The sequence below is a fragment of the Bombina bombina genome, chromosome 12 (assembly GCF_027579735.1).
Source record: "Bombina bombina isolate aBomBom1 chromosome 12, aBomBom1.pri, whole genome shotgun sequence".
NCBI lineage: Eukaryota > Metazoa > Chordata > Amphibia > Anura > Bombinatoridae > Bombina > Bombina bombina.
The window spans coordinates 40666005-40684878 of record NC_069510.1 but is presented as its reverse complement, the minus strand read 5'-3'; the positions used below and the strand labels follow the sequence as shown (position 1 = coordinate 40684878).

The following is an 18874-nucleotide window of genomic DNA, read 5'->3' as shown; positions in this document are numbered from 1 at the left end:
TCTCAGGTTGTTCCTCCTTGACCTATCTTCTAAGTCTGCGAGCTTGGCTTCCAATTAGGAAATCTGAACAGCTAGGTTTTCGAAATAGGATAGGAGATTAGTGTGATCTATGATTAAGTCCTCCTGTTTCTGTTCCAGAGTATCCATCCTTTCCCCAATTGAAGCAATATCTCTCTTTAGGTCAGAGTGGGATCTGTCAATTTTTTTTGTCAGAGTCATGGTGTCCTGCTAATAGAGATTATTACAGACGTGGAGTCTCCAGAAGGTGGTTTATTATTACTGTGAGTGTTGCCAAGGGCAGGTCCCAGGAGGTCTTCATATGGAGTGTTAGAGTCTGACAAGTTGTAATCTGAGGGCTCCTGCTGTGTCGGAGAGGCTGGGTGAAAGTGATACAGGACAGTCTTTTTTTGTCGGTTTTGAAACTTAGATTTTATTCTCTGGTTCTGAGACATGGTGCACCCACACTTCTCCGGCAGAGCCTCAGGAGTATAGAATGGAGGTCTAGCTCTTTGTAATACCGTGGGTACCTAAGGGTCTCCCTTGGAGGACAGGTTTCTCTCCTTTTAGTAAAGGTAGATGAGGTTGTTGGCTGTTCAGAAGAATTAGGTTTGCATCTTGGATTGATAACTAGGCCTCTAGGATGTCATGAGGTATTATGTAGGCCCTTCCATTAAGGTCTTCTAAAGTTAGGCGGGCATAGTGCAGGAAGGTGACCTAGGCCTACACTCCAAAGGGCGTGTCTCCTATCAACGAAGCTGGGAAAGGGGATCTGGGATATGACCCACCTGTTAGGACAAGTGGGAAATGAGGGAGAGTAGGCTAGGGATCTAGTATAGAGGCTCTGCTTGTATTGAATGGGGTATCAGGACAGTGTCCTTTTATGTGTGCAGTGCCTGATGCAGTGAGGTTGGTTCTAGTGGAGTGTTGTTTTCGCCCCAAGTGTGCAGCCAGGAGAAAATATGATTTCAGGGAGGCAGTGGTTGTCATTTATTTGTTAGGTCTATTACTGTCAGGGTTTTTACCTGTTTTGTTTGCCATGTGCTGCTGGCAGCCATTTTACTCACCTCTCTTCCTGACTATGGTGCATTGTGGGGGATGCTGCTCATTTCCTGCACTTCCTTTTATGGCCAGACTGGTGTGCATCATCCATGTGAGACAGGATGCAGTCTCAGAATTGTGATGTCATCACTTATTATTTAAAGGGCCTCTGTTCAGTATGCTTTTCCTGATTCCGGCTCTTCTGACTATTCGCTTTGGCTCCTGACTCGGCTCGTCTTACTACCAGCTCTGGTTTTGATTCCTGGCTTGTTATTTGACTTGTGGACTTTTTATTATTTTTTTGCTATTAATAAAGGTGTGATTATTTTTGCACTTCTCGTCTCAGTCTGATTCCTGGCACCCTGACATTATGCAAAGGCCATGAATCCTGATGGTGCTAATAATCCACCTTTATCTGCCATCATTTCCATGATGGATGGACAGGATCGCCGCTTGGATCAATTTGCACTAGCCCTGCAAACCCTGCTGACTCGCACTGCACATTTGAACCAAGGTGTCCCACAAGTTATGGCTGCTCCTGTTTTCGCTGCTGCACCTATGCCTACCAGGAGCATGTCCGGTTCTGCACCTCTACCTCAGCGATATGGAGGTGATCCTATTCAGTGCAGAGGGTTTTTGAACCAGGTGGGCATTTACTTTGAGATGTTACCTCAGGTGTTTCCCTCCGACAGAGCTAAGGTGGGATTTCTCATCTCATTACTCTCTGACACAGCTCTTGCCTGGGCTAATCCCTTGTGGGAGACTAATAAACCTGTGATTTCAAATTACCTTGAATTTGTGGCCTCCTTTCGAAGGGTATTTGATGTTCCGGCTCGCTCCTCCTCTGCTGCTAAACGACTCATGTCCATTCAGCAAGGTACAAGATCTGTTGCTCAGTATACTATTGAGTTCCGTACGCTTGCTGCAGAGGTAGGTTGGAACAATGAAGCCCTTGTTGCCGCCTTCTTTCATGGGCTCTCTGATGCGATTAAAGATGAAGTTGCTGCCAGAGATTTACCAGAGGATCTCGAGGCATTGGTGTCTTTTTTGGTCCTAATTGACATCAGACTCAGAGAGAGGCCCTCTTTCAAGGAGCGCTTGCGGAAGCCTCTTGTTCCGTTGTCTCCTACGTGTTCGTTCCCACCCATGCCTCCCTCTCCTCCCATGCCTCCTGGTCCCGAGTCACCAGGTACTGCTGAGCCGATGCAGCTGGGATTCACGCGTCTCTCCGCGGCGGAGAGGGCCTTTAGGAGGAGGGAGGGGCTCTGCCTCTATTGTGGGTTACAGGGCCACCTTTTGAAGTCTTGTCCTACACAGCCGGGAAACGCTCACACCTAAGGTCCTGTCGAGGGCAGACCTTGGGTGGTTTATCCTCGTCCCCGGAACCGCTTAAGGAGAAACCTTTTGTCACGGTTGTCCTTTCCTGGGTGGACTCCTCCATAGTCACCCAGGCTCTTGTTGACTCCAGTGCTGCGGGCTTTTTCATTGACAGTGCTTTTGTATCAAAGCACTCCATTCCTGTTTTGCCTCGGTCCGTTCCGCTTGCTATTGAGGCCATTGATGGCAGGCCCCTTCAGCCCGCACTCGTTAGTCCCGAAACTGTTCCATTGTCCATGGCTGTTGGGGCTCTCCATTTTGAAACCCTCCAGTTTCAGGTGATAAACTCTCCGCATTTTCCGGTTGTTCTGGGTTATCCCTGGCTCCAAAAACACAATGCCAGTCTCGACTGGCGCAGGTCCGAAATTTTGTCGTGGTCCCTGCAATGTATTTCCACTTTTCTTCGGAAACCAGTTAAAGTCTTGTGCACTTCTTCGGTATCTCAATTGCCAGAGGAGTACCGAGAGTTCCTAGACGTGTTTGACAAGGTGAGTGCTGGTACGTTGCCTCCTCACCGGTCTTACGATTGTGCCATAGACCTGCAACCCGGAGCCATTCCTCCTCTGGGCCGGGTGTACCCTCTGTCTGTTGCAGAGAATTGTGCTATGGAGGAGTATGTTGCTGATGCTCTGTCGCGGGGGATCATTCACAAATCCTGCTGTCCTGCAGGGGCTGGCTTCTTCTTTGTGAAGAAAAAGGGTGGCGAGTTAAGACCATGTATCGATTATAGGGGTCTTAATCGTCTTACCATTAAGAATGCTTAACCTATTCCGCTTATTACGGAACTCTTTGACCGCCTCAAGGGAGCTACGGTCTTTATTAAACTTGATTTGAGAGGAGCGTTCAATCTCGTTAGGATTAAGGAGGGCCACGAATGGAAACATCAGGAGCGGGCATTATGAGTATCTTGTAATGCCCTTTGGCCTATGTAATGCTCCAGCTGTTTTTCAGGAATTTATTAATGATGTCCTACGAGATATGTTGCAACAGTGTGTTGTGGTGTACTTAGACGACATCCTCATACACTCACCCACACTTGAGGCTCATCGTTCTGATGTTATACGGGTTCTTCAGAGACTACGTGAGAACGGCTTGTTTTGTAAGCTTGAGAAATGTGAGTTCCATCAGACTCAAGTAACCTTCCTAGGTTATGTTATCTCAGTTGCAGGGTTCTCCATGGATCCTGACAAGTTATCTGCAGTTCTGCAGTGGCCTCGCCCAGTTGGTCTTCGGTCTATTCAACGTTTTTTGGGGTTCGCCAATTACTATAGAAAGTTTATTAAAAACTTTTCTTCCTTGGTCAAACCTATCACAGACATGACCCGTAAAGAGAATGATCCACTCCATTGGTCATCTACTGCCATTAATGCCTTTGATAGTCTTAAGATTGCCTTTTCTGCCGCTCCAGTTCTGGCCCTGTCCTGCCTTTCATTCTTGAGGTCGATGCGTCTGAGATTGGAGTAGGTGCCCTCTTGTCTCAACGTCCTACGCCTGACAGTTCCTTGCATCCGTGTGGTTTCTTCTCTAAGAAATTGTCTCCAGCAGAGTGCAATTATGAAATTGGCGACAGGGAATTACTGGCCATCATTTTGGCACTCAAGGAATGGAGGCATCTTCTCGAGGGTACTAGCGTGCCAGTGCTCATTCTTACTGAACACAAGAATTTAACTTATCTATCTGAAGCAAAACATTTGTCGCCCCGACAGGCCAGATGGGCGCTATTTTTGTCTCAGTTTAATTATGTGGTCTCCTACCTGCCTGGTAGCAAGAATGTTAGGGCTGATGCCCTCTCTCGACAATTTTCGCCTCTGTCCAAGGAGGATTCTGTACCTACTCCTGTTATACCTCCTGACCATATTTTGGCTACCATACGTACTAATTTGACTTCTCCCTTGGGGGAGGAGATCCTGGCTGCACAAACCAATGCACCTCCTGAGAAACCTAGTGGTAAGTGTTTTGTTCCTGAGAATCTTCGAACTAAACTTTTGCACACTTACCACTATCCTAAAGCTGCAGGTCACCCAGGCAAGAATCAAATGATTTGGTCTGTCACTCGACAATTCTGGTAGCCAGGTCTTCGTTCTGATATTGCTGCGTATGTTGCCTCCTGCTCAGTTTGTGCACAGAATAAGACTCCTCAACGTCTTCCTGTGGGTCTTCTTCAACCTATTGCTTATGGTGAGCGTCCTTGGACACATCTTTCCATGGACTTCATTGTCGAGCTCCCTGTTTCCAATGGCAATACTGTTATCCTTATGGTGGTTGACCGTTTTTCTAAAATGTCACATTGCATTCCCTTGATGAAGCTGCCTACTGCTCAGGAGCTTGCTTCAATTTTTGCCCGGGAGGTCTTCCGTTTACATGGGTTACCCAAGGAGATAGTGTCGGACCAGGGTAGTCAGTTTGGTCTGAACTGTTAACTTGGGCAGAGTTTGCTCGTAATAGTGCTATTAATGCTTCCTCCAAGATATCCCCGTTCATGGCGAATTATGGGTTTCAACCATCCTTGTTGCCCGATTCATTCATGTCTCAGGGTATTCCGGCTTTGGAGGAGCATCTCCGCAACTCCGTTCCACGTGGGTGCAAATTCAGGATTGCCTTCATCGTTCTATGCAGCTCCAAAAGTTCCAGGCTGATCGTAGGCGTCTGCCCGCATCTTCCTACCAGGTTGGTGAGAGAGTTTGGCTGTCCTACTGCAACTTGAACCTTTGTGTGCCTTCCAATAAATTGGCTCCCCGTTATTGTTGGTCCTTTTCGAATACTCCGACGGGTTAAACCTGTGGCCTACGCTCTTGACCTTCCTCCTGCTATGTGCATCTCCAATGTTTTTCATGTCTCCCTCTTGAAACCATTGGTTTGTAATCGGTTTAACACTATGTTGCCTCGTCCCCGTCCTATCTTTGTTGACAACCATGAGGAGTATGAGGTCAGCAGCATTATTGACTCTTGTATGTCCAGGGGCCGTGTACAGTATTTGGTTCACTGGAGAGGCTACGGTCCGGAGGAGCGTTCTTGGGTTCCCTCCTCTGATGTTCATGCTCCCGCCCTCCTCCGTGCCTTCCATGCCCGTTTCCCCAATAAGCCTTTTGTCCTCCCACGGGGGAGGGGTCATTGAGGGGAGGGTACTGTCAGGGTTTTTTCCCTGTTGTGTTTGCCATGTGCTGCTGGCAGCCATTTTACTCACCTCTCTTCCTGACTTTGGTGCATTGTGGGGGATGCTGCTCAATTTCTGCACTTCCTTTTATGGCCAGACTGGTGTGCATCATCCATGTGAGACAGGATGCAGTCTCAGAATTGTGATGTCATCACTTATTATTTAAAGGGCCTCTGTTCAGTATGCTTTGCCTTTGTGTTGTCTTAGACCTGTTTGTGAGAGTTCCTGTGTATTACCTGGCTGCCTGATGTCCTTCCTGGTTCCTGATCCCTGGCTTGTTCCTGACTCTGCTGTTTTCTTTGTTCCTGATTCTGGCTCATCTGACTATTTGCTTTGGCCCCTGACTCGGCTCGTCTGACTGCCAGCTCTGGTTTTGATTCCTGGCTTGTTATTTGACTTGTGGACTTTTTATTATTTTTTGCTATTAATAAAGGTGTGATTATTTTTGCACTTCTCGTCTCAGTCTGATTCCTGGCACCCTGACAATTACTTTTGCCATTCTCAGTAAGCTTTCCTATAGATACCTTGTTATACCTCACTATAACCTAAGGGGCTGTGTTAGTAGGATTAACTCTTAATAGGGCTGCATAAAATGTGAGAAAGCAGTAGGGCTCCACCTTCAGGAACCAAGTGAGTGCCCCTTGTCTTTACAGTAAGTTCCTGCCCTATACCCGTATCATTGTAATTGGGCCTGTGTTACTAATCCAGCGGTGACTGTCTGATTGGGCCCGGGTCAGTCCGGTTATTGCCTAACCTCTTTTACTGTTGGGCCATCTGTTCCTTCCTGGTGAGATGCTGAGAGTTGGGTACAGTGTCCTCCTCGGGTCGGGGGGTCCGGTTTTCTAGGATCTAGTCTCCCTCGCTATCAGGGCCTTGCCGCAACTCGCCTCTGTCTCTAGGTGGAAGATTGACCAAGATAGCGGCCGTTAGCGCCACTCTGCTGGCGCAGATGTTTCGCGGCCTACCTTTCCAGGCTCAGTCAGCGGCTGTAAGTGACTGCAGAAGAGCCCTCCTGCAGTTGGGTCTGTTGGTGCTGGTAGATCGATGGGAGGCTGGGGTCTGTCTCGATGTGAGGCTAAGGTGACGTGGAGCCGATATCTGACTTTGCACTTGTGGAGGGGTTTTCCTCTTGCTCCGGTCTCAGGGTTTGTTATCACTGCAGCTATGGACCCTCCAGAGCGGAGCCCCGACCCTCCGGAGTTGTCAGCAAGCACTAGTTCTGTCTTTACTGCTATAAGCCCGACCTATGAGGCCTTGAACTCTGGCTGTGTCTGGCTGTGTCTGCGGTTTTGCCTTTTTTTCCTTGAGGAGCTCTCCTCTCGTGCTGCCACTTAGCTTGGCGGTTAACTCCGCCCCCTTTTTCTGATTATTTTAATATGAAACATTAGTATTATTTCTAGCATCATACTAATATCATCTTAAAATGCATTTAAAGTTGCATTTGATTATTTTCTTATATTCATATAAAAACACAGCATATTTCACATTCAGTACACCTCTTTCTAAATGCATAAAACATATGACACAATTTATGGGACAACCACACGTGTATTTATCAGATGCCTGAAAAATAAAAAGAATAGGTTATGAATTCTTAAAATAAATTGGACATTTGAAATTGATTGTATAGCTACTTGACATTTATCCAATATAGTATTAGTTTCAGATCAATATATATATACAGTGTATATATATATATATATATATATATATATATATATATATATATATATATATATATATGTTTTTAATATGATCTGTTTTTAATATGATTTCCACTTAGGGGTGTACTCACTTTTGTTGTCACATGAAAATGTATAATAAAATATTTACAAACATACGAGGGGTATATTCACTTTTGTGAGATACTGTATATATATATATATATACACATACACACACTATCTTAAGATTGCCCCTTATAAATTATTTTAATGCTATTTTTAGGACTATGATACTACACAGTTAATTTTCCTGGGAGAGTTAAGTCCTTTTGGAAAAATATTTTAATACAATCATAAATCTATACTTTAATAATTATAAATTGTCTAAGAGTCCTATATGTAGACAACTAAAGTAAAAGAACTACAAGATGCATAGTAGATTAAGAGATGCTATTTCAGAGGTGATCTGACTTCTATGCCAGGCTATTTCCAGTAAACAAAGAGAGAGGGACAACCCAATGATTTTACGTTGGTATATTGTGCAAAAAACAGATTTGCCATGCTAACTCCTACGCGTTTCTCTCAGTAAGAACTTTATACTATATGTACTTATTCATATTTTAACTTTTAGTTAGAGGGTTATATCATATTATAGCCTAGTTTATGCTTATATTTGGTATAAACACTGATTACCTTTGTTTTTAGCTATCTTAAGAGTTGTGTAAATCCTTTATTATTTACATTTACATGAGTTCACTTCATTTCTATACCCATTACATTTTTGCAACCATCAAATCAAGCAATTTCTCTGTTACCCTAACACTCATCCTGTTTATATATCTATTCACATTTAGTACACCTCTTTCTAAATGCATAAAACATATGACACAATTTATGGGACAACCACACGTGTATTTATCAGATGCCTGAAAAATAAAAAGAATAGGTTATGAATTCTTAAAATAAATTGGACATTTGAAATTGATTGTATAGCTACTTGACATTTATCCAATATAGTATTAGTTTCAGATCAATATATATATACAGTGTATATATATATATATATATGTTTTTAATATGATCTGTGTATTTTAAATTATTATGAAGATTTAGGCACAATTTATTTATCTGAAATCAAGTTTCCCATGTCATACAGAGACTTAAAATGTCAGCTTGTCTGGGAGCTCGACAGGGGATCATTCACACCTATATGAGATTAGTTACATCCTTTTTTTAAAAAAAAAACTGATTCTTTTTCTGAATATATTTAAGCTTCAAAAGAAAATCCAGTGAGCCATGGTGTTAAATTATCTCATGTGTCTGTTAGTGAAGGTTGGCATATGCTTCTCCCAGATCGGAATGTATATTGAGAATCTTCAAGGGGCTTCTTAGCATATTTTCTACCAAAACACAGAATATTGGGCTCCATCACCCCAGCAGTTTGTGCTGAACTAATGAGACCAATGCTCTCTTTTGAATCCTTTAGAGGTATAGAGGCAGAGAGGGGGGGTCTGCTGTAGTTACAGTTTAATTATAAATGGATCATTTCCTGCCCAAGACAAATCTATATACATTAAATAATATACGTATATATATTATTTAATAACACTCACAGATATCCTGACAGTCTCATCGGACCACAGGACATGGTTCCAGTAATCCATGTCCTTAGTCTGCTTGTCTTCAGAAAACTGTTTTCTGGCTTTCTTGTGCATCATCTTTAGAAGAGGCTTCCTTCTGGGAAGATAGCCATGCAGACCAATTTGATGCAGTGTGCAGCGTATGGTCTGAGCACTGACAGGCTGATCCCCCACCCCTTCAACCTCTGCAGCAATGCTGGCAGAGTTCATACATCTATTTCCCAAAGACAACCTCTGGATATGACGCTGAGCACATGCACTCAACTGGTCTGAGTGGAACCTGTCCTGTGAAACAGCTGTATGGTCTTGCCCACCGTACTGCAGCTCAGTTTCAGGGTCTTGGCAATCTTCTTATAAAAATCAAAAGAGAGAGAACAGCACTCCATGAGATAGGACAGAAGCTAGAATAACTTCCATGTCTGTTCATTTTATTGTAACTCCTCAGGGTGCACGTTCTTTTTGCACACTATGCCCCTTCACAGAGAAAAAATATCTTGTAGCATATCAGTCTGAACCTGCCCAAAGACAGTCCAGTGCCAAAATACCAGGCAATTCTTCTCTGAACAAGGGAAGCAACAACCCCAGACGATCGTCTTGGCCTCCTATGGGCCTCGTCAGTGAGGTGCAGTTGTATCTCTCTAAGGGCAAGTATGCACGGAGTCCATGTCTGGTTTCCCCATTACTCTCAGGGTGACCCAAGAGCAATTTGCATAAAAATCGAAAGAGAGAGAACATCGAAAGATAGAGAACAGCACTCCATGAGATAGAACAGAAGCTAGAATAACTTCCATGCCTGTTCATTTTTATTGTAACTCCTCAGGGTGCGCATTTTTTTTGCACACTATGCCTCTTCACAGAGAAAAAATATCCTGTAGCATATCAGTCTGACCCTGCCCAAAGACAGTCCAGCGCCGAAATACCAGGCAATTCTTCTCTGAACAAAGGAAGCAATCTTCTTATAGCCTAGGCCATATGAGCAACAATTCTTTTTTCAGATCCTCAGAGATCCTCATGAGGTGCCATGTTGAACTTCCAGTGACCAGTATGAGAGAGTGTGAGAGAGCGATAACACCAAATTAAACACACCTGCTCCCCATTCACACCTGAGACCTTGTAACACTGAGTCACATGACACCGGGTAGTGAAAATGGCTAATTGGGCCCAATTTGGACATTTCCACTTAGGGGTGTACTCACTTTTGTTGTCACATGAAAATGTATAATAAAATATTTACAAAAATATGAGGGGTGTATTCACTTTTGTGAGATACTGTATATATATATATATATATATATATATATATATATACACACACATACACACACTATCTTAAGATTGCCCCTTATAAATTATTTTAATGCTATTTTTAGGACTATGATACTACACAGTTAATTTTAATGGGAGAGTTAAGTCCTTTTGGAAAAATATTTGAATACAATCATAAATCTATACTTTAATAATTATAAATTGTCTAAGAGTCCTATATGTGGACAACTAAAGTCAAAGAACTACAAGATGCATAGTAGATTAAGAGATGCTATTTCAGAGGTGATCTGACTTCTATGCCAGGCTATTTCCAGTAAACAAAGAGAGAGAGGGACAACCCAATGATTTTAGGTTGGTATATTGTGCAAAAAACAGCTTTGCCATGCTAACTCCTACGCGTTTCTCTCAGTAAGAACTTTATACTATTTGTACTTATTCATATTTTAACTTTTAGTTAGAGGGTTATATCATATTATAGCCTAGTTTATGCTTATATTTGATATAAACACTGATTACCTTTGTTTTTAGCTATCTTAAGAGTTGTGTAAATCCTTTATTATTTACATTTACATGAGTTCACTTCATGTCTATACCCATTACATTTTTGCAACCTTCAAATCAAGCAATTTCTCTGTTACCCTAACACTCATCCTGTTTATATATCCATTCAGTGTCATGAGTTTACCGATGAGCACACCTACAGTGAAGCTCTTATGACTGAATCCATTGGGTACCGTACCAGCCGAAGCACATCGGTGTCCTCACAGCAAGGTATAAGCACTTCTTGCTGCCCGCGCCGTGCCAAGCGCCGTGCCATCCGCCTTGCCAACTCCACTGTGTCTGTCAGTCGTGGAAGCATGCAGGAGCTAGACACCCTGCATGTGCACAAGGGCCTCTCCCAAAGGTAAGAGGTGCATTTATCTGCCAATCAGAACTTTTAATGTATTTAAAAATAATGATACCACACTAAGCATGGAGAAAAATCATCATCTTCAGTTTAAAACTATCACAGTTTATCACTGCATTACAGAGACAGATATGTGAGCGTACCAAAATGTGTTGCATAACACTACATCCTACATTTATTTGTGTGCTATAACATTAATTTCTTTCCGGATATAGAGAGTCCACAACGTCATTCCAATTACTAGTGAGAATATCACTCCTGGCCAGCAGGAGAAGGCAAAGAGCACCACAGCAAAGCTGTTAAGTGTCACTCCCCTACCCATAATCCCAGTCATTCGATTGAAGGGAAATGGAAAACGGAATAACACAAAGGTCTAGAGGTGCCTGAGGTTTAGTAAAAAATAACTGTCTTAATTAAGGGTGGGGTCGTGGACTCTCCATATCCAGAAAGAAAGAAATTTATCAGGTAAGCATAAATTTTGTTTTCTTTCCTAAGATATGGAGAGTCCACAACATCATTCCAATTACTAGTGGGAACCCATACCCAAGCTAGAGGACACGGAATGAATAGGGAGGAAGAACAAGACAGGAAGACCTAGACAGAAGGCACCACCGCTTGAATAACCTTTCTCTCAAAAGAGGCCTCAGCCGAGGCAAAAGTATCAAATTTGGAAAATTTGGAAAAAGTATGCATAGAGGACCAAGTTGCAGTCTTGCAAATCTGTTCCACAGAAGCTTCATTTTTGAAAGCCCAAGAAGAGGAGATAGCCATAGTGGAATGATCTGTAATTTTCTCAGGAGGCTGCTGACCAGTAGTCTCATAAGCAAAACAAATTATACTTCTCAACCAGAGGGAAAGAGAAGTAAGCAGTAGCCTTCTGACCCTTACGCTTTCCTGAGAAGCAAACAAACAGGTAATATGATGGTACACTGAGCGCCTACTACTTGGGAGACCCTTTGCTCTAATAAATTGACCCCTTGCGGGGTCAATTCACTTGGAAGTTTCTTTTTTCACTATGGAATATATTTAATTTATTTGACCATTGGATTGTATTTGCACAATTGTGAAGACTGCATTTTAACTGTTTATTGTTTATCAAGACAGATTGTATTCACAATCTGCACTAATTTAAGATTTTTTGTGATCACACTGTTCTTTGTTCATCGTTTTCAAGTGTTGTTTTTTCACCATTGCAATTTGGATTTTTTGACACACAGAAGTTTTTTGGTTTTTTTTTTTTTTTCCACTGAATCATCTGCATTTCATTTCACAAGACCAATCTATATTGTAACATCTTCTTTTTGGAGATCACTAGTTAAACCCTTTGATTATATATTACATATAAAAAGACACATCATTCAATCACTCAGATATAAGGTTCGATTGACAACAATATATTATAATTAGTAGGACCACCGCCTTATCACGACCATAGGTCCACATTTTTTATTTTTCACAGACTACATATCAGCTAGACATTTATAGAAATTATATGTTTTAGATCTGTTACTTGTGAACAATATTGTCAATTACCCAAGAATTTGGGCTTTTTATTTATTGTGAAATCTTGGATCCTTGATTATTTGTTTTAATTGTTTTATCTGTAATTTTATATATTGCTTCTGTATGAATAAAATTGACTGAACATTTGGTTTTATCTAGATCCTGCCATTGTTATTTGGTGCTCTGATATATTTATTTCTGAAGCAAATAAACAGGGCAGAGGACTGGCCAAAATCCTTAGTAGCCTGTAGGTAGAATTTTAGAGCGCGCACAAGATCCCAGTTGTGCAACAGCCGTTCCTTATGGGAAGAAGGATTAGGACAGAGAGAAGGAACAACAATTTCCTGATTAATATTTCTATCTGAAAACACCTTAGGGAGAAACCCCAATTTAGTACGCAGGACCGTCTTATCCACATGAACGATAAGGTTAGGCGAATCACACTGCAAAGCCGAGAGTTCGGAAACTGTCCAGGCAGAAGAAATAGCAATAAGAAACAAAACCTTTCAAGAAGACAACTTAATATCTATGGAATGCATTGGGTCAAACGGAGCCTGCTGCAAAACTTTAAGAACAAGGTTAAGGCTCCAAGGAGGAGCAACAGGTTTAAACACAGGCCTGATTCTGACCAGGGCCTGACAAAAAGATTGAACATCTGGCACATCTGTAAAAGAATAGAAAGTGCAGAAATCTGACCTTTCAGAGAACTGACTGAAAACCCTTTCTCCAGACCTTCCTGGAGAAAAGACAAAATTCTAGGAATCCTGACCCTACTCGAAGAGTATCCCTTAGATTCACATCAATATAGATATTTACGCCATACCTTATGGTAAATTTTTCGAGTAACAGGCTTGCGAGCCTGGATCGTGGTCTCAATGACCGACTCAGAAAACCCACACTTAGCCAAAACTAAGCGTTCAATTTCCAAGCAGTCAGCTTCAGAGAAACGAGATTTGGATGGAGGAACGGATCCTGAGTTAGAAGGTCCTTCCTCAGAAGCAACCTCCAAGGTGGCAGAGATGACATCTTCACTAGGTCTGCATAACAGATTCTGCAAGGCAATGCAAGAGCTATTAGAATTACCAACGCACTCTCCTGTTTGATACGAGCAAAGACTCGTGGAAGGAGCGCAAACGGAGTAAACAGGTATGCTAGACCGTACACCCAAGGAACCACCAGAGCATCTATCAGAGCTGCTTGCAGATCTCTTGACCTTGAACCGTACCTTGGAAGCTTGGCGTTCTGCCGAGATGCCATCAGATCCAAATCTGGCACCCCCATTTGAGAGTTAACCTGGAGAACACCTCCGGATGTAGAACCCACTCCCCGGGATGAAATGTCTGTCTGCTCAGAAATCCGCTTCCCAATTGTCCCCTCCTGGAATGTAGATGGCAGATAGACAACAATTGTGAGCTTCCACCCAGTGAAAAATCTGAGCCACCTCCTTCATGGCTAAGGAACTCTGAGTACCTCCCTGGTGGTCGATGTAAGCCACTAAGGTGATGTTGTCCGACTGGAACCTGATAAACCAGGCTAAGGACAATTGAGGCCAAGCCATCAGAGCATTGTAAATCGATCTCAACTCCAAGATGTTTATGGGGAGAGAAGACGCCTCCCGAGTCCATAGTCCCTGCGCCTTTAACGAGTCCCAGACTGCTCCCCAGGCTAGCAGGCTGGTGTCCATGGTCACAATCACCCAGGAAGGTTTCAGGAAGCATGTGCCCTGAGACAGATGGTCCTGAGAAAGCCACCACAGGAGAGAGTCTCTTGTCGACTGGTCTTGATCTATCCTCTGAGACAGATCCGAATGGTCTCCGTTCCATTGTCTGAGCATGCATAACTGCAGAGCTCTCAAATGGAATCAAGCAAAGGGTATGATGTCCATGGAACTGACCATCAGACCAATTACCTCCATACATTGAGCTACTGACGGCCGAACAGTAGACAGAAGAGAGAGGCAAGAAGAAAGAATCTTGGAATTTCTGACCTCCGTCAGAAAATTTTTCATAGATAGGGAATATATTATGGTCCCTAAGAAAACCACCCTTGTAGCTGGAACAAGGGAACTCTTTTCCAGATTCACTTTCCATTCGTGGGAAGATAGAAAAGACAACAAGATCTCTTTATGAGAGTTTGCTTGTTGAAAAGATGGCGCCTGAACCAATATGTCATCCAGGTAAGGCGCCACTGCAATTCCCCGAGACCTAATCACTACCAAGAACCTGGGAGCTGTGGAAATGCCAAACGGAAGAGCCACAAACTAATGGTGTTCTCTAGAAAGGCGAATCTCAGGAACTTGTGATGATCCCTGTGGATGGCAACATGAAGATATGCATCCTTCAGGTCTATGGTCATCATGAACTGACCCTCTTGGACCAAAGGAAGAATGGAACAAATAGTTTCCATTTTGAATGACGGTACCCTGAGAAACTTGTTGATGCACTTTAGGTCTAAAACGGGTCAAAAAGTTGCCTCTTTTTTGGGAACCACGAACAGATTTGAATAGAAGGAAATAGGGAGGAAAGGTCCTGAATGTAGTTCAATAATGCCTCTCTTTTTACCTGGTCTGCAGATAATCTTGAGAGATGAAATCTGCCCCTGGGAGGTAAAGTTTTGAATTCTATTTTGCAACCTTGAGATACTATGTCCACAGCCCAAGGATCTGGGAATCTCATATCCACGCTTGACAAAACAGGGAAAGTCTGCCCCCCACTTGATCTGATCCTGGATCGGGGGCCGTCCCTTCATTCTGACATAGACTCAGCTGAGGGTTTCTTTGATTGCTTCCCCTTATTCCAAGACTGATTGGGCTTCCAAGACGACTTAGACTGCTCCTGCTTGGAAGAGGGAGAGGAAGACTTTTGATCTTTGAAGTTACGGAAGGAACGAAAATTACTTTGACATCCTTTAGGTATTTTCTTCTTGTCTTGTGGTAGAAAAGACCATTTTCCACCCGTAATATCAGAAATTATTTCTGTCAAACCAGGTCCTTACCCTTGTAAGGAAGCGCCAGAAGCTTGGACTTGGAGGTAACATCAGCTGACCAAGATTTTAGCCACAATGCCCTGCGGGCTAGGACAATGAAGCCAGACATCTTGGCTCCCTGTCTAATAACTTGCATGTTAGCATCAGAAATAAAGGAATTGGCTAGTTTAGGAGCCTTAATCCTATCTTGAATCTCCTCCAATGGAGTCTCTACTAAAATTGATTCAGACAAGGCTTTGCACCAATAAGATTCTGCACTTGCTACTGTGGCAATACAAACTGCAGGTTGCCATTGAAGACCTTGATGAACATACATCTTTTTCAAATAAGCCTGCAGCTTTTTCTCCATGTGATACTTAAAGAAAGCTGTAGCATTGCCTGAACAGCATCATCCTGAGAGACATTAGGCTCAGAAAAAATACATTTATCTTTACATTTCAATGTATTTTCTAAACATGAGGAACAAAATTGCATAGGGATAGCAATTTGGGCCTCTAGACATAATAAGCATTTATTCATAAGAGCTGACTCCATATCCATAGAAGACATGGTCCCCCAAAAATAGTTGGAATGACACAATGAAAACTGACATTGTCACTTTAATAAAAATTTTAAGAGTAATTTTCCCCCAGAGAATCAAACTTTTTATATACTGTTAAAAGACCACCTCCACACCTCAGACCAACTCATGTGCTCCTACCTGACTCCTCTGAGGAAACAATATTAAATTGCAGCAGAAAGATTTAAGAGCACTATGGAAACTGCTGAGACACAAATCGCTGCTCTGTTCATACAATGTGAGCAGAACCGCAGCGAGTAACGTGATCGGCCAAAGGAAAACTGCGCCACACACACAAGTGCACATTCCTCAATATAACTGAAAAAGCCGGCAAATACCAGAAGCGTAACTATAGATAAAAGCTTATAACTTTACGATCCTAGTGAGAATCGTTCTCTCTGTAATAGAGTGCTGCTAAACTTGAAAGTGTCTAAAAATAAACTGAAAGTACAGCTGTTGACACTAAAGATCGAAATGAGCCACATAATAAATATATAAATGAAATAGGTTAATCCTCCCCACACAATGAACGATATTAACCCTTAAGTCTCTGTCACATAAGTGCCTACATCCTGCCAAGTTTAAATCCTTAAAGGATAAGGGTGTCCCAATAAAATATTGCAGCCATATTCTGTGAAGTGCAAGCCTCCAGTACCTAGAAAACAAAGCACTTACCTGCAAATCCAGCTGACCGGCAGGAAGACAGCTCACAAGGTGTGAAAGGACACATACTCCTTACAGAGACCTGTAGAAAAAAGAAAGAACAGTCACCAACTCTGGCTTTCTATAATAAGGGCAGCAAAATGTTAGAAAACAAAGTAAAGACCACCTCACAACTTCCTAACTGTTTTAAAGTCCACTGAAGAGATTGACGTGGACTCAGCTAAACCCAAATCCTTGCTTGGAGGGAAAAGTAAACAAAAAAGGAATTAATTTCTTCAGACACCAAACTTCACCTCCTCCATTGACAGAGGCAAAGAGAATGACTGGGGACTATTGGTAGGGGAGTGACACTTAACATCTTTGCTGTGGTGCTCATTGCCTCCTCCTGCTGACCAGGAGTGATATTCCCACTAGTTATTGGAATGATGTCATGGACTCTCCATATCTTAGGAAAGAAACATGTTTTTTATGATCCTTGCCTTTGAATTTCCCTATTGGAAGTTGCATCCACCTGCCCCCCCCCCCCCCCAAAAAAAAAAGAAATGCTCGGAAATCTGTTAAACCAATTTTGTGCATATCAAAAGCACCATATAATTAACATAATGCAAGCTCCTGAAGTTCTGCCAGGCGTCACTGCAGTTCCCAAGCTTGTGTTCTACTGCCTGGCAACCCAGCGCACCAAAGTAAATTCTCTCTATTTCTCTCTCTCTCTCTCTTTCTCTCTCTCTCTCTCTCTCTCTCTCTCTCTCTCTCTCTCTAACTTTCTCTCTCTTTCTTTCTTTCTTTCTTTCTTTCTTTCTTTCTCTCTCTCTCTCTCTCTCTCTCTCTCTCTCTCTCTATCTCTTTCTCTCTCTCTCTTTGCTTCACTCTCTCTAACTCTCTTTCTCTCTCTTTCTTTTTCTTTCTCACTCTCTCTTTCTCTCTTTTTTTCTCCTTCTCTCTTTTTTTCTCCTTCTCTCTCTCCCCCCCTCTCCCCCCCCCCTCTCTCTCTCTCTCTCTCTCTCTTTCACTCTTTATCTCTCTCTCTCATTCTCTCTCTCTCTTTCTCTCTATCTCTTTCTCTCTTTTCCCTCACTCTCTCCAACTCTCTCTTTCTCTCTTTCTCCTTCTCTCTCTCCCCCCCCCCCCTCTCTCTCTGTCTCTCTCTCTCTCACACTATTTCACTCTTTGGGGCATATGTATCAAGCAGGCTCGCCAGAAACAGCAGTTATGAAGCAGCGGTCACAAAGACAGTACGATCGGGTTGATTGGCCGCGAGTCAGCAGGGGGCGGCGTTGCACCAGCAGCTCTTGTGAGGTGCTGGTGCAATGCTGAATATGGCAAGCGTATTGCTTGCCGTATTCAGCGAAGTCTGGTGGACCTGATCCGCACTGTCGGATCAGGTCCGCCAGACTTTGATAACTAGAGGCCCTTATCTCTCTTCTTTCTATATTTATTTCTCTCTCTCTCTCTCTCTCTCTTTCTATCTCTCTCTCACACTCTCTCTACTTCCCTCTCTAGCTTTCTCTCTCTCCCCATCTCTCTTTCTTTCTCTCTTTCTTTCTCTCTCTCTTTCCCTTTCCCGCTCTCTCTATTTCTCTTTTTCTTTCTCTTTCTTTCTTTCTTTCTTTCTTTCTTTCTTTCTTTCTTTCTTTCTCTCTCTTTCTCTCTCTCTCAATCTCTCTCTTTCTCAATTCCTCTGTCTCTCTAACTGTCTCTCTCTCTCTCACTCTCTGTCTCTATTTATCTATCTCTCTTTCTCTCTCTCTCTCTCTCTCTCTCTGTCTCTCTCTCTTTCTCTCTTTTTCTCTCTGTTTCTGTCATGTTTTCTGGTTTCCCTTGGTGAAATGTGATTAAGAGTTGTTAGTCAGGATATGAAAATGTATAGAAAGTTATATTACTTGTAAATATGAGTGAGGGTTGTTATTGTAAATAAAAAAGAGTAAGCTAGATAGGATATTGAAATGTATAGTAAGATAGAAATATTGATTAAAAGGGGCCGAATTATCAAGCTCCGAATTCCTGTTTCCATGCGAGCCTTCAGGCCCGCCGGAAACAACAGTTATGAATCATCATATATATATATATATAAATATTTATTTAAGAATAAATAGAACTGTCAGGGTACCAGGAATCAGA

At 42.6% G+C, this 18874-nt stretch overlaps 1 protein-coding gene across 3 annotated transcripts in view; it reads left to right on the top strand.

Moving 5' to 3' along the window:
* KCND1 (potassium voltage-gated channel subfamily D member 1) overlaps positions 1-18874 on the top strand; it is a 234581-nt gene that overhangs the window by 205445 nt on the left and 10262 nt on the right. For 2 of the 3 annotated variants that reach the window (XM_053695513.1, XM_053695512.1), the window contains exon 5: positions 10811-11043. In XM_053695513.1, the coding sequence (XP_053551488.1) occupies positions 10811-11043 (233 nt within the window). Of the gene's footprint in view, positions 1-10810; positions 11044-13889; positions 13917-18874 lie in introns of all 3 variants that reach the window. The other variant, XM_053695514.1, reaches the window with a different exon arrangement.